This window comes from Thalassophryne amazonica, chromosome 10 (assembly GCF_902500255.1).
Source record: "Thalassophryne amazonica chromosome 10, fThaAma1.1, whole genome shotgun sequence".
Taxonomy (NCBI): Eukaryota; Metazoa; Chordata; class Actinopteri; order Batrachoidiformes; family Batrachoididae; genus Thalassophryne; species Thalassophryne amazonica.
This window is the reverse complement of record NC_047112.1, coordinates 41,433,879-41,456,707: the sequence shown is the minus strand read 5'-3', so window position 1 is coordinate 41,456,707 and position 22,829 is coordinate 41,433,879. Positions and strand designations below refer to the sequence as shown.

Below are 22,829 nucleotides of genomic sequence, written 5' to 3'. Positions count from 1 at the left end.
CTGGTGCAGCCCGATCCTAGTCGCCAGTTAGTGGTTGAAGTGGACACCTCGGACTCAGGGATAGGAGCTGTGCTTTCCCAGAGCGGGAAGACCGATAAGGTCCTTCACCCGTGTGCCTATTTTTCCCGCAGGTTGACCCCAGCCGAACGGAACTATGACGTCGGCAATCGAGAGCTCCTTGCGGTGAAAGAGGCTCTTGAGGAGTGGAGACATCTGTTGGAGGGAACGTCCGTGCCATTCACGGTTTTCACTGACCACCGGAACCTGGAGTATATCAGGACCGCCAAGCGGCTGAACCCCAGGCAAGCCCGCTGGTCACTGTTCTTCGGCCGTTTTGACTTCCGGATCACCTACCGTCCCGGGACCAAAAACCAAAGATCGGATGCTTTGTCCCGGGTACATGAAGATGAGGTCAAAACGGAGTCGTCGGATCCCCCGGATCCCATCATCCCGGAGTCCGCTATCGTGGCCGCCCTCACCTGGGACGTGGAGAAGACCGTCCGGGAGGCCCTGACACGAGACCTGGACCCCGGAACCGGACCGAAGAACAAACTCTACGTCCCACCAGAAGCCAGGGCTGCAGTTCTGGACTTCTGTCACGGTTCTAAGCTCTCCTGTCACCCTGGGGTGCGAAGAACCGTGGCAGTCGTCCGGCAGCGCTTCTGGTGGGCGTCCCTGGAGGCCGACGTTCGGGGTTACATCCAGGCCTGTACCACCTGCGCCAGGGGCAAGGCAGACCACCGCAAGACACCGGGATTGCTACAGCCGCTGCCCGTGCCTCATCGCCCCTGGTCTCACATCGGCCTGGATTTTGTCACGGGTCTCCCGCCGTCCCAGGGAAACACCGTCGTCCTCACGATAGTGGACCGATTCTCCAAGGCGGCCCACTTCGTGGCCCTCCCGAAGCTCCCAACGGCCCAGGAGACAGCGGACCTCCTAGTCCACCACGTCGTCCGTCTGCATGGGATATCATCAGACATCATCTCCGATCGCGGTCCCCAGTTCTCCTCGCATGTTTGGAGGAGCTTTTGCCGGGAACTGGGGGCCACGGTCAGTCTCTCGTCTGGGTATCACCCCCAGACTAACGGACAAGCAGAATGGGCCAACCAGGAGATGGAGCAGACCCTACGCTGTGTGACAGCCGCGCACCCGATGGCCTGGAGTACCCACCTGGCCTGGATCGAGTACGCCCACAACAGTCAAGTGTCGTCCGCCACCGGCCTCTCCCCCTTCGAGGTGTGCTTGGGGTATCAACCCCCGTTGTTTCCAGTGGTTGAGGGGGAGGTCGGTGTGCCCTCGGTCCAGGCCCACCTACAGAAGTGCCGTCGGGTGTGGCATGCCGCCCGTTCTGCTTTGTTGAAGGCCCGGACGAGGGCGAAGAACCATGCAGACCGGCGGCGGGCCCTGGCTCCCACATATCGTCCTGGGCAGGAGGTGTGGTTGTCCACCAAGGACATTCCCCTTCAAGTGGACTCCCCGAAACTGCAGGAACGATACATTGGCCCTTACAAGATTCTCAAGGTCATCAATCCCGCCGCAGTGAGGCTCCAGCTTCCGGCCTCACTGCGGATTCATCCGGTATTCCATGTCTCCAGGATTAAACCCCATCACACCTCACCCCTCTGCACTCCGGGTCCGGCGCCACCTCCTGCCCGGATCATCGACGGAGAGCCGGCCTGGACCGTGCGCCGGCTCCTCGACGTTCGACGAATGGGCCGGGGTTTTCAGTATTTGGTGGACTGGGAGGGGTACGGCCCCGAAGAACGCTCCTGGGTGAAGAAAGGCTTCATCCTGGACCCGGCCCTCCTGGCTGACTTCTACCGTCGCCACCCTGACAAACCCGGTCGTGCGCCAGGAGGCACCCGTTGAGGGGGGGGTCCTGTTGTGTGGGCCGCTGAAGAGGAGGTACTGCTGGCCCACCACCACTAGAGGGCGCCCTGCCTGGAGTGCGGGCTCCAGGCACCAGAGGGCGCTGCCGCCTTACAGGAGCAGCCAGGACGACAGCTGTCATCCATCACTGGAGACAGCTGATCCCAATCAATACGGAGGTATATCAGCAGGACGGCATCTCCACCTCATTTGCCGAGATATCGCCATACCAAAGAGGTAACGACTCTCAGCCGTTCGTGTGCTTATACATAAGTATTGTTCTGTACGTGTTTTTGCAGGAGTACCTGTTTAATCTCTAGACAGCAGGAGCTGGTGACTGGGAGCTAGGACTGCACTCCTTTTCCCCCTGAGAGATAACTGCTTACTCTGCACATTCTTGATTGTTGTTGACGAGAGGTGGAGGTGGACTCTCCACCCTCCGTGTTGCTGGGTGCAGCCGCATCCACACCTGACTGTTTCTGTTTCCTGCCAGCAGTATCGGATCCGGCGAGCGGAGGCAGTGGCCACCTGGGAATTCGGGACTTGGCGGCTCCAGTATCCCCGGGGTCCAGTGGCGGAGGAAATCGGGTTGGTTCCGGTTCGACTTGGACAGACGTCTCCTATCATCGAGCCTGCCCACACGACACCTTTGAATTAGACTCAATCTCCCTATTGTTATCAGTTGTATTTGTTGTGCCTTTTTTCACAACAGTAAAAACAGTGTTATTTGATTCCTCCATTGTCCGTTCATTTTCGCCCCCTGTTGTGGGTCCGTGTTCCTACACTTTCACAACAGGTGCAACAGAACTACAGTTTATATTCAGTCTCCTGACACTGATGTGTTTGTCCTTACTTTCCATCGCTACCACCAACGGCGCAAGTGAACATTCCACATCACAGGTGTTGGAAACCGGACACGAACCATCACACTGGAACCAACAGTAAATGTTCTCCATGAGAGGATCCATGAGAGCTGCAGCCTCACCAGGCTTCAGTGCCTTTACCGAGAATGATCAAACTGGCTGATTCTCCAGAAAGGGAAAACTGACATGTTGGCAGACACTACAGACACTAAACAAATGCCCTCGTGAAGTGGTAACTGATTTTGCTAATATTAGTTTTACTAATGAGTTAACAGCAGACACAGAATGTCTGCTGTTGAAGCCTTTGTTATGTCAGCTGTATGAGCCTGGGAGTGCTTTGATGAGTGTGGCTGAACTTCGATGGAGACTCTTCAGCAAAAAGCAATCAGAAGTGCAAACTTACCACCAACATGGGGAGCTTTACATGAGCTCATTAACACAAGAATTTATGCTTTAAAATATCCATTTGTGGTTTTAATTCCTGAACCAAGAAAATATTGGTTCATGCCACATAAATCAGGATCTTGCATGAGAAAACACATGAAATTTTTAGCCTTAAAAAAATGGCTGAAAATGTATGCAAAAAAATCAATGGGGGAAACTGGCAATATGTTTTTCTATAAGGTAATGACCTTAAAAACAAAATCCAATTAGTTGCTGAAAATTAACATTCAACCCCAACGTGAATACATTCCCCCCTATACTGATTGTTTCAACAGATCACAATGGCATCTATCAACATCATAGTTCATGAAGACTCCTCTTTATCAATTAGCTACCATCAATATCCATCTATGTCATAATCATTCATTTTCTGTGCCTGCCTAATCCAATCAAGGATCACAGGGGGCTGGAGCCTATCCCAGCAGTCATAAGGTGAGAGGCGGGGTACATCCTGCACAGGGTGCCAGTTCTATATCATATATCTATGATAAATATCTCCTGACAAATACATCCATAAGCTGCGAAAAGCCCGCATCTTAAAAATAGAAGAACAAAACAATAGTACAATATTTTATCCCCTTGCTTAGTCATGAAAGGCTCCCCAGACATATGCTAATGATTAAATAATCCTGCGTAAATGGTTTCTATCTTGACAGTGATGTATGAGGTAATTAATGATTTTGTTTACATTTTCAATTCATACTTTTGTCATATAGCCCTAATCTCATCAGTGCAAAGAGCATGTAGAGCAGGTAGCTCAGTGGTTAAGTAGTTATGTTGCAAATAGGTTGACCTGAGTTCGATATTTGATCATGCTGCATGTCTGTGTCCTTGAACAAGACACTTAATCTGCATTGTCTCACCCAATCCAGTAACTTTGTATGGGGAAGTGATCTCAGTTGGAGTGGTGCCCTGTCTAGGGGCGAGTTGTAGAGTCTTATCAGCTTCACAAAATATACTCCAGCGATAAGCACAGGCAAAATAAAATTTATTTGTCATACAATTCATTCTGATGGATAAACACCATTTTAAAACTGTGCCAAGTGTCCATGGTAATATTTACACCATAAAATATGTCAAATGGGTTTCACAAAATTACACCATAATTGGCAAAAAACTGATGGAGGCAGTCCTGAATTTGATCAAGGATCTCATTTCATTGTTTTTTGTTGTCATTATGAAAAATGTTGTTTCTATTTGTGACAGCCTTTGTTGTTAATTTCACAAAGTTAGTAAGCAACTTTTAAAATAAGTATCACAGTTTTTTAAACTGTATTGTCAGTAAAACTGAGGGATTTTAAATACACTTTGGCTAGTGGGTCAGTATTTTCCTGACAGTTTTCTGCAATATGAAGGTATTTGCCAGTACAGTGTTCTAAATAGGTTACTATTGGCCTTTTTGTTTCTATGATATTGATTTCTGTGACATTGCAGCATCTTATAAAAAGTGATGCCTCACATGACAGGACATTCCTTCGGGCTTAAATGCAATAAACTGCTTTCTCATTCTTGACTGAATTACTGAAGTTCTCGTTATAGGCAAAATGTTCTTCAGTGTTGAAAGTCTCGTCCGTGCTGTTTTATACAGTGATATTTTTTTTTTATTTATGACAAAGCATTTGCAGAAAAAATGAACTACATCATGTGCTTTAAAACAGACAACTCTGACAATATCTTCTTTGTGTGAACTCAGCAGCTTCCAAGTGTCAACAAAAATGCTGAGCCACAAATTAAATGTTCCTTGGAAGTCAGCTGGAAGTATTATCTTGATAACATGACAGCTTATCAAGTAACCGCTGTATTAGAAAACCAAACAAGCAAAAGCATGTTATTATTACACTGACAAATATATGACAGAACATCGTAATGGAACAGACAGAAACAATCACAGACAAAAAAGGACGCAAATTGGCTTGTTTTGTGCACCAAATAATGTAATTACTGGAATTTCAGTCAATTAAGTTACAAGATGAGAATATTAGCAGCCTCACAAGCTATATTGATCACTCATAAGATCATAATTTTGCTCACCATTTGTGTAAATTGATGCATGACAATAACAATTATTATTTATTATTTTTTAGATATGAGAGTCTTAAGTAATTTAATAGACAGTGGACTTTATATACACAACACTCCAAGCTTTGGTATTGTTCCACAGTGATCCACACAGAGGGACATTCCACTCGGAGGTAGGAGAAGGTTGGGAGGGAGAGTTCTGCCCACCTTGGTAGTCACAGTGAGGAGGGGCTTCCCTTCTGCTGACGCCTTACTGGGTATCTCCTTCAGGACCATGGCAACAGTCTTATCTGCAGCCCTAGAGTCTTTCCCCTACAACAGTGAAATCAACAATGACTTGTGTCAGGACAGTTGGACAACTTAATGCTTTATCCCTGTCCAGGGCATCTTACACAGAACAGGTATGATGATCATGAAACTATGGAAATACTGTGGGGCCGTCTGTGGTAACAGCACATCGACTGTACACATTTCAACAAGACTATGGTAGTGAGAGAAGGTCACTTCACAATGTAGAGGGTTGACGACAAACATCATGAGGGTTGATGGTTGTCCACAACAGAGCTGAAAACACAGACCCTTCCAAGTGATAAGCCTTATTTCGATTCCCGTAGTGCATGTTCACGAATAGCTTGGCAAACATAATGTATTGGTGGTGATGATAACTGCAAATCTAAAGTCAGTCATACTCTACGGTAACTATTATTAGCAAGATGCACCAGGTTGAAAAATTCAAACATCAGTTCACACAACACACATGATTTCAAGCTGATCTTTAATGATCTTCAGCAACCTGAGGTGGGTGATCTATGGTCTGTAGATAATTATGTTTGTACGTATGTTAGCAAGATATTCTAATAACAGCTAATCTGATTTTGGTCAAACAGGTATATCAGACATATGGATAGAAGAAGTATGTAACTTTATTTTGGTTAAAGCCCCTTCACACATAGTACGAATGTGGTCGACTTGCTCATGAAGTGTGCACGAAGCAGGAATCATATGCAAAACATATAAAATTGTAGCTGCCTCCAGTGCCTCGTACACCTGTTGCTATAACTACGAGGTCTATTAGAAAAGTATCCGACCTCTTTTTTTTTTTTTTCAAAAACCATATGGATTTGAATCATTACATCAGACATGCTTGAACCCTTGTGGGCATGCGAGAGTTTTTTCATGCCTGTCGGTTACGTCATTCGCCTGTGGGCAGTCTTTGAGTGAGGAGTGGCCCACCCTCTCGTCGATTTTTTCATTGTTTAGGAATGGCTCAGAGGCTGTTGCTTTGTTTGATCAAAATTTTTTCAAAAACTGTAAGGCACAACTGAGTGGACACCATTCGATAAATTCAGCTGGTTTTCGGTTAAAATTTTAACGGCTGATGAGAGATTTTGGTGTGTAAGTGTCGCTTTAAGGATGGCCCACGGCGCCTGACGGCGATCTGCGCTCCGAGGCGTCGTCGTCTCGCTGTTTCAAGCTGAAAACGTCCACATTTCAGGCTCTGTTGACCCAGGTCATCGTCAGAGAACAGAGAAGTTTCAGAAGAAGTCGGCATGAGGAGTTTATGCGGACATTCCATTGTTAAAGGAGATTTTGTAATGAAAGAACGTGCGGGCAGATTCGCATGTCGGGCCGGACCCGACCGCGGGGGGTCGCGACAGGAAAAACACCTCCGTTGGAAACCTTAATGGACAAGTTGGAACATGCCCAAGCTGTTAAACAATTTCTCAGATACTCACTTGTTGAAAGCCATCAAAAGCCGCCTGAATTTTACAAATGGTTTTCAACACGGAGGTGTTTTTTCCTGTCGCGGCGCAGACGGATTTGTGTCGTTGTCACGGAACCGACTCGGCGAATTTGCCCGCACGTTCTTTCATTACAAAATCTCATTTAACAGTGGAATGTCCGCATAAACTCCTCATGCCAACTTCTTCTGAAACTTCTCTGTTCTCTGACGACGTCCTGGGTGGACAGAGCCTTAAATTAGGAAGTTTTCAGCTTGAAACAGCCAGACGGATGCCACCTCCGACTGCGCCGCGCCAATCCGCTTTGTGAGCTGTCCTTAAAGCGAAAGAAACTCCACAACCTCTCATCAGCCGTTAAACTTTTCACCGAAAACCAGCTGAATTTCTCGAATAGTGTCCACTCGGATATCCCTCACAGGTCCTGAAAAAAATTTTGATAAAGCAACGCGCGCCGTCTCCAGCAGCGTCTCAGACAAAGGATTTCAGCCAAGAGGGCTGGACCAGTGCTCACTCAAAGCCTGCCCACAGGCGGATGACGTCACCGACGCGTGAAAAAACTCACGCATGCACACGAGGGTTCAAGCATGTCTGGTGTAATCGCACGTGATTCAAATCCATATCTATATCTATATAGATATAGATATATATCTATATCTATATAGATATAGATATATATCTATATCTATATATATCTATATCTATATATATCTATATATATATATATCTATCTATATATATATCTATATCTATATATATATATATATATATATATATATATATATATATATATATATATATATATATATATATATATATATATATATATATATATTTTTTTTTTTTTTTTTTTTAATAAAACTGCCGGTTAGTCCAGTTAATTTGCTGGGGAGAGATTTAATGAAGCTCCTCCATATTGCTGTTGTTCCTACTTCAAAGGGCATGAGGGCAGTCAGGATCAACCCAGACGATGTTTTTCAGGCAGAAACAGACAATCAAAGAGTTTATTATTCACTTGATTGGACACAGAACTCATTTTCTGGGATCACCAGTGAATTGTTAACAATGGCTCAAGACACACTGGAACAACCAGAAGACATTATGGTGGCAGAAAAGTTACATGTTACAATGTGCGTCATGCAGCGACCTGATTGTGTTTACCAAGAAAAAGTGATGTCACATGACCCAGCTACCCTCCGCATTCCTTATCTGTACACAGATAGGAAATCCACTGCAGGTACTGATGCTGTGTTATCTCCTGATGTCTCCCCGTTGTTTGTTATGTCGGGGAGCCCACACGTGTCGTTATGCAAGCCCCAGACTTTGCAGTGGAAAGATTTAGGTCAGGTTGTGACCCGAGCAGAGTGTGCTTCTGATTTTCAAGCCCAAGATGAGGAAGGCTGGGAGTTCAGCCCCTCAACACAAATCTACCGAAAATCTTTAGGGCTGCTCACCAGTGCACACCCTGCTGTACATGACCTTTTTTGACCAGAGATGGCAGGTACTCTGCTACCGCTAACAGCAGAGGAGGAGGCTGGCCTTGCAGACCTCCCAGAAACCTCGTATATGTGCAGACCAGTGGCTGAAAGACAGAGTGTGCACTGTGCGAGCCCATCGAACCCTCTCGTGGCAGGTGTTGGCCAAATTCTAGCTGACACACACGAACATCTAACACCGCTCATTTGGCACTTAGAAAATGTGTGGCCATTTGCACTGTCTTCACGAAAACAGTCAGCAGATGATCACTGTTGAGCTGGATGTGAAATTTGTCTATGTGCCCCCGCGACTGTGGAGTTGCAAAAAGCCACACATATGTAGTGCGTGTGTCCCACTCCCCGCCAGCACATCTGGTGTGCTGGTGGCCACACTTGCATAAAATGCTTATATGTACAGATCTGATCACATGGGGACCAGACAGCGAGGTCTGATCACACATAGCACAGCAAGGTGCCTGTCAGCTGATCACAGCACACTGACAGCTGGATAACAGCTAAGTGCACATTACAACCACAGAAACCACCGCCAGGACAGTTATATAAATAATTATGATCATACCTACATATGCAATTACATAACAAATAATGAAAATGAATGACTACATAACACAGAGAGTGACACGTTGGTCTGGGTGCTGAACGGACGGGGGGTGTGTCCGCTCAGAGCTGCTTCTGTGTTTGGAAGGACATGAGCTTACAACATTCCTCTGCAAGGCGCATGTCTCTGCCTGCTGTCCTCACGTGGAAATATATAAAACATATTTCGCCTTTGCGCTGGGTTGCAGTGGCTGGACACAGCGCACCTCCTCCATGGCCTTGTTGATTTCAGGCATTTTTCTGCACCGATTACATGCCGGAAATGGTAGTGCAGTGATAAAGTTTCCGTCTGGTAATCAGAATTTACAGGTTCAAATTCCTTGAGCAGCTTTTTTTTTAACCAGGGTTATTTAACTGCGGGCTTCTATATTGCGTCCTCTTTTATGTATTATTTATATCAACCCAGTGATATTCACTAATTATACAGCTGATTTTTATTTTATTGTTCTCCACATCAGGGGCGTGATGTGGTGCAGCTGCTGGAATTGTGTTCCCGCGTGCACGAACCATCGCAGCGGCATCGTGCACACCTGCCCGTCGGCGTGATGTTTTCATGGTTCACTCATACGAGCTGTTCCGCTGTGAGTCGCCCTAAGTTGTACTCATTCGTACTATGTGTGAAGGGACCCTTAGGATTGGTCAATGACCAAGGTCAGCAGTCAAGATCAAATTTACAGTGTAATGCTAATATATACAAATGTCAAATTTTATGGATATTAGCACATATTTTATTGTTGTTGAACTTGACTGTTTAAAAACCCATGGAAGACACTGAAAAACAAGAATTGTTGAACCAATCTACTTTTAACACTCAAATGAATTAGTTTGAGCTAAGGTAAAGTCACTAGTAATATTTATGCTAACTTGTAAACTTAATTTGGATAAACCTAATTCAGTTGAGTGTTACCAGCTGAAGCAATTTAATTCGGCTCTGTCTCTTTTTTTTCCAGTGTATTTTCTCTAAATACTGTGATAGATTAAAATAGGTATGTTACACAGTAATTGTACTCTCTGAACACGTTTGATCCAATTACCAAAAAGTGATAGGACAGACACAAAAAGGCACCTCACTGGAAAAAGATTAGTGTCTGGGCCTCCTTAAAATTTGAACATCACTGAATTTGAATAAACAAGTTCGAGTAATTTTGTAGCAATTTAACCTGCACCCCCTCCCCCTTCCAATTCAATCAAATAAAATTCTTAAAGTCTTTTTTTCACAGCGTTGAAAATTCACTTTAAAATGTATATTTTCAAATCTAGTACCAAACCACTTATCATGTGCCCAACTTGCTCCACACTATCCAAAATTGTCTTGATAGACACTTCCCTTGAAGTTACTAAATTGTAGGAGAATATAGGACCAGTGAATTTTGATATGTGTTGTAATGTCCAAAAAGGATTTAGAAGAGACAGACAAGAGGAATACAGTCCTATATCCTGTATAAGCCATGATGTTCATTGGTGTTCCATACCATAGCTTGAATCAGATGAGACTCTGTGACCCCCCCCGGAAGGGTTGCCAGTACATCATAGGTTACTTCTCTAGCTAAGGCTAGTACCCATTTACAGCTGGGTGTGTCTAAGGACACAGACAGGTAGCATGACTGGGAATCAAACCAAGATCTAAATATTGGTAGCATATGTCCTTATTCCACAATATGAAAAAGCTTTTTTGAGATTTTTTTTTAATTCATTAAAAAAAAACAACTAAGAAATCATACATACAAAACGATTCACAGCTTTTGCCATAAAGATCAAAATTGGAGTCCACCTGGGGTACATTCAGGTGATTGGACATGATTTGGAAAGGCACACACCTGTCTATATACAAGGTCCCACAGTTGACAGTGCATGTCAGAGCACAAACCCAACATGAAGTCAAAGGAATTGTCTTTAGACCTTAAAAACAGGATCGTCTCAATGCACAAATCTGGGGAAGAGTACAGAAACATTTCTGCTGCTTTGAAGGTCCCAATGAGCACAGTTGCCTCCATCATCCATAAATGGAAGAAGTTCAGATCAACCAGGACTGTTCCTAGAGCTGGACACCCATCTAAATTGAGTGATCAGGGGAGAAGGGCCTTAGTCAGGGACGTGACCAAGAACCCGATTGTCACTCTGTCAGAGCCCCAGCATTTCTCTGTGGAGAGAGGAGAACATTCCAGAAGGACAAGCATCTCTGCAGCAATCAGGTCTGTATGATAGAGTGGCCAGACAGAAGCCACTCCTTACTAAAAGGCACATGGCAGTCTTTCTGGAGTTTGTTAAAAGGCACCTGAAGGACTCTCAGACTATGACAAACAAAATTCTCTGGTCTGATGAGACAAAGATTGAAGTCTTTCGTGTAAATGCCAGGCATTATGTTTGGAGGAAACGAGGCACCATCCCTACAATGAAGCTTGGTGGTGGCAGCATCATGATGTGATGTTTTTCAGTGGCAGGAACTGGGAGACTAGTCAGGTTTGAAGGAAAGATGAATGCAGAAATGTACAGAGACATCCTGGATGAAAACCTGCTCCAGAGCGCTCTTGACCTCAGACTGGGGCAATGGTTCATCTTTCAGCAAGACAATGACCCTAAGCACACAGCAAAGATATCAAAGGAGTGACTTCAGGACAACTCTGTGAATGTGTTCTCGTGGCCCAGCCAGAGCCCAGATCTGAATCTGATTGAACATCTCTGAAGAGATATGAAAATGGCTGTGCACCGACACTCCCCATCCAACCTGATGGAGCTTGAGAGGTGCTGCAAAGAGGAATGGGCAAAATTGCCCAAAGATAGGTGTGCCAAGCTTGTGGCATCATACTCAAGAAGACTTGAGACTGTAATTGCTGCCAAAAGTGTATCAACAAAGTATTGAGCAAAGGGTTTGAATTCTATACATATGATTTTGTAGTTTTTTTTTCTAAATAAAACAACAACAACAAAATTTTCATGTTGTCATTATGGGGTGTTGTGGGTAAAATTTGAGGGAAAAAAAATTGCTCCATTTTAGAATCAGGCTGTAACATAACGAAATATGGAAAAATGAACCACTGTGAATACTTTCTGGATGCACTGTATACATATATTGGTACTGACTTCATCTTTTTATGAGAGCAATTTGTTTATTTGATATGCTCTCATTGTAAATATTTTTTTAAATGTAAAAGAACTGAATCACTGAGGACAAACAGTGTTATCTGCTGATTACTGACATTTGAAGATTGAGTTTTGTTCAAGAACACCTCAGTGGTATTAATAATTTATTCTTCTGGTTGTAGGACTGAATTGGTACATTTCATACCACAAGACTACTTCTCTAACAATGGCCATCACAGTCTGTATCTGCACCCTTCCAAAAGTTCCTTCTCGACCTCCACACCCAAACGCTTCGCTCCTTATCTACCACCTAGAGCTGCTTGAAGAAAGGGCTTATGTATCCCTCTATATTGATTACTATAAGTTATTAACCGTCTTAAAACACCCATATTTCAGTTCCATCTCACAGAAACTTTTCCACTCCTACAGCTACACAATCAGTCTCCCAGGCACAGTGGAACTGCCTCTCGGGAATTTAACGTGCCCCATAAAACTAAGGTTTATCACATTTACATTTTCCATCAAAACGACTTACACATTTTCTTCTCTGCTTTCCTAAACTATTTCTCCCACTCATCAATTTGCAAAATCCATGAACCTGGTCCTGACAAATACGTCTCTTCATACCCCTCAGGCAGTAGTTCTCAATCCTGCTCCTCCGAACCCGAAATACTTTCCATTTCTCTGTGATCTACCTGCGCCTGATTAGACAACTCAGTTGTGTTCACCTCATCATTAACTGACTGAGCTCTGGGACTGAGAAGCTCTACCCTGATGCACCGCAGAAACTCTCAAACCCCACCTGTTTCAAAGTCCAATAGTAAAGGAGCCACATTAATGATTGTCACTTTACCAGAATTCATGTTGTGAAAGTGTAGGAACACAGACCCACAACAGGGGACGTAAAAGAACGGGCAATGGATAAGCCAAACAGTAACAATTTAATGTTGTAAATTGTGCACAACGGAATACAGACAACAATCAGTTTGGGACTATAGTCAATTACACGTTGGGTGACGTGTGGGCAGGCTTGAGGATAGGAGACGCCCGTCCAGAACCGAGCCGGATCCCACATGGCCCTCACCGCCAACGGATCTGAAGAACACTGGAGCCGCCAAGTCCTGGGTCCCCAGGTGGTCACCGTCTCCAGCTGTCAGACCTGGTACTGCTGGCAGAGAACAGAAACAGCACAGGTGAGTGTGAGTACGCACACTCGGTAATCCCACAGTCTGTGTTCTGTAAGGAGGGAGCACCTCCACCTCCAGTCACACACTCGTGCAGCTCCTGTCTAACCACTTATCTGGTTGGGGTGTGAAGCGAAGCCGTCGCTGATCACACCAAACGCCAATCCCACAGATAAGGCAACACCCACAGGAAAACGGCTGCAAAGAAGTTCAGACTATTAGTCAGTTTAAATTCAGCAGAGAAATTACCTCCAAGGAATTTCTCGGCGGGGAGGTGGAGTTGCAGTCCGGCCTTTATGGTGGTGGTGATGTGGATGAGTGACAGCTGGTGCTGATGACGAGTAACAGCTGTCACTCCCGGTTGCTATGACGCCCTCTCGTGCTTGAAGCCCGCACTTCAAGCAGGGCGCCATCTGGTGGTGGTGGGCCAGCAGTACCTCCTCTTCAGCAGCCCACACAACAATTCATTTAACAAGTACTTTAAAGAAGATCATACTATGATTTTAAAAATACCTGATTGTTCTACTTCTCCTCTCAGGTTCTTGGCCTGATTTCCACCAAACATAGTATGTGGATGAAGATCCAGCCAGTGTTGGCCCCCAAAATGTGAATCTGCTGCAAATCATAAATTATGCACAAACCATTAATGAAAATTTATGCAAACCATGAATATCCACAAACTGTTAATAATTTTGCTGCAAACCCTGATTAAAATATTCCACGGAACGTGAACGTAGGTCTCGCAAAACGTAAGTTACAAAATGTTAATATCATTCATAATATACATTTTCTTTCAGTTTAAGTAGTTTACGGATTTCAGTTTATGGATCAGTGACTTCAGGAAATCTTGATTGCAATCCCTATCGCCGCAAAAATATTGTTTTGGAGGGGTAGGGGTTCACAACACCCACTAAGGCGGGGAGGTGAGCCCAGAGTGGCCTCTCACTTCCGGTGTCAAGTGCCTGGCCCTGCTGGTCTGACCTGCTCTGGGGACAGTGGCAGGTATGGAGTTTGAATGGGGCGGTACACCTGTCAAATGGTAATGCAGGTGTCCTAAGGCAAACTCAGCGAGGACAGAAACCTCCCGTGGAGCAGAAGGGCTAAAGTTCGCTTGAGCTTGATTTTCAGTATGAATGCAGACCATGAAAGTGGGGCTTTATGATCCTTCTGACTTTTTGGGTTTTAAACAGGAAGTGTCAGAAAAGTTACCACAGGGATAACTGGCTTGAGGCGGAAACGTCACTTTTTGATCCTTTGATGTCGACTCTTCCTATCATCATGAAGCAGAATGCACCAAGCATTGGATTGTTGCACCTGGACACTTGCACAAATTTGCTCCCCGCACTGCTGCGCAATTCATCATGCCAGTGCATTCTCCCACTTTGTCCTTCTTGACACCACGCTATATAAAATAATAATTTTGTGGCCAGTGATGCATTTGCTCTCAGAATTTGGCATGTGAAACCATTATTTCATCACTCCTGGAATCACAGAACAATTATGTATAGCTGCAGGCTGTTTTGTGCCCGTCATGAGGTGGAGAACACATTTGCGATCTTGTCTCAAAGGTAATTATTTATAATATATTTAGTAATGGACTGGAAAAATCAGTGGCGGTTTTTAGTACGGGTGATGCGGGTCGCTGCCCGGGGCGGTATTCATGAGGAGGCGGCACCATTGGCACGAGCACTTAAAAAAAAGGCAAACACTACATTATCAAACAAAGGCAAATACTACATTATCAAATTTCTGTCATACCTAAAACTTTAGCAGATTAGTTCATGCCAGGTATTTACACATTTAGCCTAATATTTATGATGAAGCTAAATATTTAGCTAAATGACAAATATGCACCTTAATAAAAGAGCTAATTGTTCCTCCCTGAAAGACAGATTAATAAAGCATCTAATGACAGACAGACATTTAGCATGTAAGGGTGTGTTTATTCTAATTTGCAATTTAGAGTTATATTGTAGCCTGTGGTTTTTTGATGTCACTTTCAATTGCAATTTCAGGGGCACTTCTGCAATATTAATAATAAAAAAATGTCTGTTTGTGCAAAATTTTGTGGGGGGGGGGGCACTCAGAGGGGGTCTTGCCCGGGGAGTGATTCAGTGTAGAACCGCCACTGGGAAAAACAGTTGCATTTTCATTCCTTCGTATGAGTTAGATAATGTAGCTGTAAAGGTATGTTTATTATAGCTCTCAATATAATCTCAATTTCCAGTGCAGATGCACTGCGCGCAGTGGCGCACACTGATATGCAGTTTTATTGAATAAGTTGCTCATGACTAAGTGAAACTAATGCATGCCATTTTGACCATTTCAAAAAAAAAAAAAAAATAAATTTTTTCGCACTGGCACACAGCTGCATACAGTTTACAACAGCTTTACTCATTGGTGCGCCAGTGCGGGGATCAAATTTGTGCAAGTGTCAAAGTGTAAGGCGAGGGATGGAGCAAAGCCATGAAAGTGAAAGGTGCACAGTCATCATCACACAGATGGTAGCTTCACACCATTGGCTCCTCAACCAAGCACATACACCAAATCGTGAAGAAATTCACTTTTTGTCACTTACATTTTATGAGACCTGCTTTCACATTTTGGAAGATATTTTTTCAGTTTTCATGTTTTGAAATTCACGGTTTATGGGTAATTCAAGATTTGCACCTGATTCATGTTTTGTTGGTTAACAGTCTGCCATTCCTTCTTGAGCAAAGGTCAAGGTCACTGAGCTCAAAAGTCATGATTTTTCTTCTTCGTTTTTCATTTCAATTTCTAACAAATATGGGACAAAATTCAAGAAGTGCCCAGATCAGATCAGATTTACCAAAGGTCAGTCATTGGGGTCAAAGCTCAATTTGGCACACATATGGATTTGTGGATTTGCTGAGGCGAGGTCAAATTTGCCCAAGATCAATCACTGTGGTCAAGGTCATGCCTGCCCGTCTGTTTGTCCTAATTTTTAACCACACTTATGTTAAAGATGGTTTACATTGAAACTCTAATAGAGAAGCTTGAATTTTCAACTGGACTGGGTTGCTTGACGCAAGGACGTTTCGCTTCTGATCGCAGAAGCTTCCTCAGCTAAAATTCTTGCTCTCATAGTCTGACTTCTGTCTCGACTCTTGTAGAGAAGAATAACAGAAGCCAGTTTATCTTGCATGCACGTAGAGTACTGTGTATCCTTTAAGGGTTTCTACCTTTGCTCCACAAAGGCTGTGAAAATGTGGAAAATAGAAGCTGTTCTTTTTATATACAGGCTGGTATAGGCAGAATAATAGAAAGAAATACATGAATTGTTCTTTTGTTTGTTTTTCGACTTTCATTTCTTCTGTGGTAAGAGCACGTGATTTCGTTATGAGAGTTGAATGAAACAGTTGTAATACTTTTTTCATTAAATTATTTTCTCCTCTATTACAGCAGTGTCTGATGAAAGCCTGGTCTCTGTGGGGTTCTGCAGGTTGAGAAAAAAACAAAACTGATCTCACTCTGATGAGATCGACTGGCGTGTTATGCAAGCAGTGAAATCAACTGATTAGGTGTTGACAGCGGCAGAGTACATAAATGCTGCCATTTAATCTCAATTATTTCAAATCATTTGCATTTCCAATCCTGAAACTTCAGTCAGTCTCCTTTCATGAATAATGAAACGGTCTGCTGTGAAACAGTCAGTGCTAACACGCTGTAACGAGTCTTTGTTTTGGTTCTGGTTGTGTCACCTTGTGTGGAGCGCAAATGTAATAATCAATCCAAAAAAAAGGTCATATGTCATTACTCATTTACAAGCAAAACAAATTCAGTCACAACAACACATTAGTAACAACAAGGGGAAACACTTGCACTGTACATGCTTAACATCGGCTTAATCAGTTTTTTAACTGAATCCATCAGGTCAGCTCTGGGAGCATACACAAGCACCGCACATTGCTGCATCCACCACACTCCTGGATGGCAACCACCCAGACAGTACCTGATTATGAGTTACTATAACACATGGTTCCATGTGGATGTGACATTTAGTCAGGCCTAACCACTTTACCCCTGAGTAACACACAATCCTTCCACCATGTTGAGTTAAACTGTTGTATTTGATCTTTCATGGACACCCAAGGTCAAATGCCAACACAAATATGACATATATTCACATTAAAAGGTAACCACAAGTGTATCTTAAACCATTTCCTCAGAATAGCTATTCTGAATATCCTGTATATAGAAGAACTGGGCACAAAATTTGACCTTGCCCTGCGCCATTGCCTCTTAAATGATTTTTCTCCAAACTGCTTCATTTGTGCTAAGGCAGCATGGTGGATTAGTGGTTAGCACTCCTGCCTCACAGTGAGAAATTCCCAGGTTTGCTACCAACCTGGTCCTTTCTGTGTGGAGTTTTCACCTTCTCCCAGTCTTCGTGTGGGTTCCCTCCAAGCTCTCCGGCTTCCTCCCACTTCTAAAAACATACAGGTTCGGTCAATTGGAAACTGTGTTTGTCTACCTATGTGTGTTGGTCCTACAATGGACTGGCAGCCTGTCTAGGGTGTACCTCACCTTTTGCCCGTTGACTGTTGGAATATGCTCCAGCACCCCAGTATAGAAAATGAATGATCCTGTACTAGCATCGTGGTATTTTAATGCTTAAACAATGTGGCTAAATGATGATTTCTCTTTAGCTACAATTAGGTTTATTGTGTCACATGGTCAATCACAAATGATACCATTGGCATTAGCAGCCAAATGAACATGACAAAGATTTAATAATTAAAGACTAGATTGTTACCCCTGTAACTCCACTAGGCCATGGGCCAGCATGAGAGCACGAGTCCCAGTACTATTACAGTTACCAAATTATAGGGTTTTGTGTGTGTGTGTCGGGGGGGGGGGGCTCACAGTACCCCCTACACCTGTTGTCCTACATCTGTTGTGTGTTTGTAGTTTGTATGAGTATGGAAAAAGGTTTCTTTGCCACATGGCATTTCTCTTATCATCTGGCTACATGGCACATAGTGCTGGCCGAGCGATCCTCAAACCACTCCACCAAGTTTGGTCAAATCAGATGAAAACTTTTGCTATTTGGTTCACACATGGAAAAATGCACTCACAGGAAGGGACACCACAGCACTGTATATGCTACCACTGTACACTGGTGTTGAAATAATAATAATAATAATAATAATGATGATAATAATTATAAAAATCCTTGGTGAAGAAGCATGTACAGTGTACAAATTAATTCATATTGCCTGTTTAGCCAAACTGGTATCAACGGGCATTGCAGCTTTTTCTTTTGCCTATCTAAAATACACTTTGTGTTACTATACAATCAAAAAAGAGAAGTCAGAAAACCTGTACCAAACTGTCCAAAAGAGCAGAATGAAAGGATACAGAGTTATTAGGTGAAAGGAAAACACCAGCAAGCCAACATGCAAACAAATAGGTTAGAAATCTGCAAACAAATAAGACACATAGTCAGACACACTGTAAACACAGACTCATTCAAAGATACTGTGCAGAACTACACCCACAGCTGTGAATATTTACAGTGCACCACATGACATCACATAGAGAGTCTGGGATGCGTGGGAGTGCTGTCTGTCCAGCCTGCCTGACACAGGTAATGCAGCATACAAATCACCCTTGTTTCACCACCTCTTAATTTGCTGTCGTATCGGATAGTCAGGAAAGCGTGCCTCAATTACAGACGCATCCACTCACTTCTGTTTATCCCATTAGGAGTCACAGGGGGCAGTACAACACACTGACTCACAGGGCCGTCACATGCAGACAACCATTCACACCTGCAATCAGTGCAGAGTCACTAGATAACATAATCAGTGCATCTCTGGACTGCAGGAGAAAAACCACACATACAAAGGAATGTTCGTGCAAACCGCACACAGAATGGAATCAAACACACTGCTTTCTTAGCTGCAATAACCACTGCAAATGGTTCTCCAAAATATAAACAAAACTGGCATTCAGTCTTTAACACAGTGCAGCACCAAAATCCACAGAGATGCAGAGACATATGGAGGAGGAGGTAGAGACAGACTGAAGCACAACCAGACAGAAGCAGAGCCATAAAACACATAGGTGACAAAAGAGTGATACAGAAATGTCAAATGACAAAATCTAGAGGAAGGCAAAGAAACAACTGTCCGAAATATGTGCCACTTATTACAGAAGACTGTGGCAGAAAAAATATGAAACTCGAGAAATATTTTAACCTAGAATTCGCTTTTTTTAACAGCCCAGAGACAAAATGGTCAAAAGCTGAAGCAGGACAAATTTGTAAGTGGAATTAATGAAAATTAATCAAACCAATCACATCAGGCTGCTTCATCTCATTTTTAAAGTAACTGAGATTGTTTTTTTAGTTTTCTATCATGTCTGGGAGTGCATTCTGGTGCCACGCTGCTCCAAGGCAGACAATTGGTCTATCACCAACTCTTGAATGTCACCGTCTATCTGACACAGCCAAGTGAAACTTGGGCGTCTCCTTGGTCTTCTCCACAAATGTCACACCACCCTCATTTCACCTCATGGTGTGGCGTTCGCAACTGAGCGTGTTGATCCGTCTTGATTAGTGGTGATCCTTAATAGAGCATGACAGCGTTCGTAGTGGTTTCTGTGATGGTTCTTGGAGCCCATACTGTCACACGTCATTAAGAATGGTCACACAAACTGTCAGGTTTTGACATGAATTGCAACATTGTTTCACTGCGCGCCACTATGAATCACTTCTCTGACCTGTGCACAATTAAACCCTGCTGCACCGCATTCAGTTTTATTGCTGCAGTATGCCGAGGAAGGACAGTGATGCCATGTCGGCTCAGTCTTGTTCCAATTGTGAAAACAAAATAATTGTCTTCATGTGACGCCATGTTTATTTGATATTGTGTTCATCACTGTGGGAATGCACTGTGAGATGTCCTTACTTAATCCAGAGACTGCTCATGCAGTTTGCTCAGAATGACAGATAGCCACATGTTTCTGTCTGACCCAGAGTGACACAGAGTCTGTTCTGATCAGCGCCTAACTGCAGCCTTGAGACAAAACATTTTTTGTGGGAATTCGTCTCTCCACAGCCTGTTTCCAGGTGAAGTCATTTTCAGATAGCTACCAGTATCAGTTTGGGTAGATGAGCTCATGACAACTTGTGCACGAACACCGTCCTGACATATGTACATAAGGGTGCACTCTAAGTGCTGATACATACACACACACACACACACACGCTCAGACACTTGCTGTATGCTGTTCGTTTGGTGTGTCCAAATCACTTTGTATAGTAAACCTGTTAGTTTTGACAACCAACCAACCTCCTGACTCATCCTTCCACAGAGAGCCAGAGACCATTTGGTCCAATGTTTGAAATTTTGCCTTCACACAATGCTCCTCAGCGCGCTCCTGTAGGTGTTCCACCTATTGTTGTGCCTGATGTTCGGGAAAACGAGTCTGAGCCAGAGGAGATTCGCGTGCAGCCAGACATCTGGCTCTCTCAGTCTCCTCCTCCTTCTCCTCCTCCTCCTTTCTGCGCAACTCAGCAGCTGACGGTAGCGTGAATATGGGGGGGTATGGAGACAATTCGCCCGATTCACAATGTGACAGAACATAACTATGTGCTGTTACGTGCAAGAGCTTACAACAGCACGGGACATTATCCTTGACAGTGCGTAATGGTTCCTGATAATTTGTCAGCAAAATGTGCGATTAATTGTAATGCCCGGGAAAAGGTTGCAACAGTTCCTGAGGACTCATGACGCCTCTGCCCCGAATCATCACACTCTTGATCAGCGGCCAAGAATGTATAATTTGTGGCATTCGTGACTTGTCGTCGTTATGTGTAAATGCAGCATTACTATGAAAGTGATACTCCCAGCGTGCCCAACCAGCTGTCTGTGCATGTGTGGGGTAGAAAGGGAATGAGAAGTTAGACTAGAGCGAGTGGATACTACAATGTCGGAAGCTAAAAACGATACAATTTATTTTCATTCAGAGTGGGAGGAGGATTATTTTTTCATTTATTCAAATGCCAAGTCCATCTGTCTTATCTGCAATGCAAATGTGGCTTTACCAAAGAAAGAATTTGGAGCAGCATTTCAATCCACAAGAGCTATGTGTGTTTCCTGGCTAAATCACCTCTGTGCGCCTGAAAAGTCCAGGAACTGAGAAGTTGTATAATTCACCAGCAAAAGCTATGCGGGAAGATTTTAAATATGGAAGATGTGATAGATGTGATAACAAGATTGCGTGTTTGGTTCAGGCCAGGAGTCTGGATGCGTTTATTACATGTGCAGCTGGAGAAGACAGGTGCAGAACCCACAGAGCTGCTGCTGCACACAGATGTTAGGTGGATCAACGGAGGTAAATTCCTGGACCGGTTTTCTGAATTGAAAAAATGCTGAATATGCACGGCTGGAAGACAGTCAGTGGCTCTTGGATTTAACCTTACTTAATGATTTTTTTGCATTCGTTGAGCTTGTCATTTTTTTTTTCTGTTTTTCATTTAGGGAAAATATAGATGTTGACACTGAGTTCAAATCCAGAGAAACACCTGACATGAATGTCCAATTCTGGAATCTAATGCAGAAAGAGAAGTACCCCAAACTCAGACAAACCCACAGAATTTGACTGCACTTTTTTGATCAACATATTTGTGTGAGTCTGCCTTTTCACATATGAAAATCATCAAGTTAAAATACAGATCCACCGTGACTGATGACCACTTTACGGCCTGCTTATGCTGGCACTCAGCTCCTACCATCTAGCTAAGGTAGGGAACAACTTTTCCAACTTGAATTAGACATTGTATTATTTGGGTTGTTTGTTGTTTTGTTGTTACAGGCTAGTCGTAGGCCTACTTGTGCTTATTCTTTGCACCATGCACATTTACTTAAAAATGTATTATTATTGTTTAAACTTTATCTTTGTGCAAGAAAATTGTTATTTTATTGGTGCAAAATAAATTGTGGTTACACTATGGCTTTTGATATGGCTTGGTAGATCTCAATACACTATGAACTTTAAAAGTAGACCTTGGTTCAAAAAAGGTTGGGCACCCCTGTGTTGCTTCTTTCCCGGGTCTCTATGAGTACTGTACAAGTTGCCCCTGTCAAAAAATGCCTCTTGAAGAGGAAAAACTTACATAAGCTGCATATTTTCTTCAGTATTATCAGCTCTTTGAGACTTTTGTGCGTTGTTGTTCTGTACTTTTATTATTGAAATGTATTCTTTTATTATTGGAGTTTATTGTGTTTAGTGCTTTGATTCCTGAGAAAACCCAATATAAATAGTTATCGAAATGATTATTTTTAACAACAAATACAATATTTTTGGTAGATAAGATGCATAGGAGTATAATTTGTAGAACCTTTCAAACTAATTTAAAAAAGAGTCATCAGGACATATCCCCTCGGCCCCCCACAAATCATTAATACAAAGTGGGACCCAGTGCTTGTAAATGAATAATACACAATGGAGCAAATAATGAAGCAATTTCACATAATCTGGAAGTAAGAGACCTACAGCACTCAATAT

At 43.4% G+C, this 22,829-nt stretch overlaps 1 protein-coding gene across 1 annotated transcript in view; it reads right to left on the bottom strand.

The window, feature by feature from the left end:
• The window catches only part of pex5la (peroxisomal biogenesis factor 5-like a), a 393,391-nt gene that overhangs the window by 193,557 nt on the left and 177,005 nt on the right, over positions 1 to 22,829 (bottom strand). The window contains 1 exon segment of the mRNA XM_034179894.1: positions 5,403 to 5,507. Coding sequence (XP_034035785.1) covers positions 5,403 to 5,507 — 105 coding nt within the window.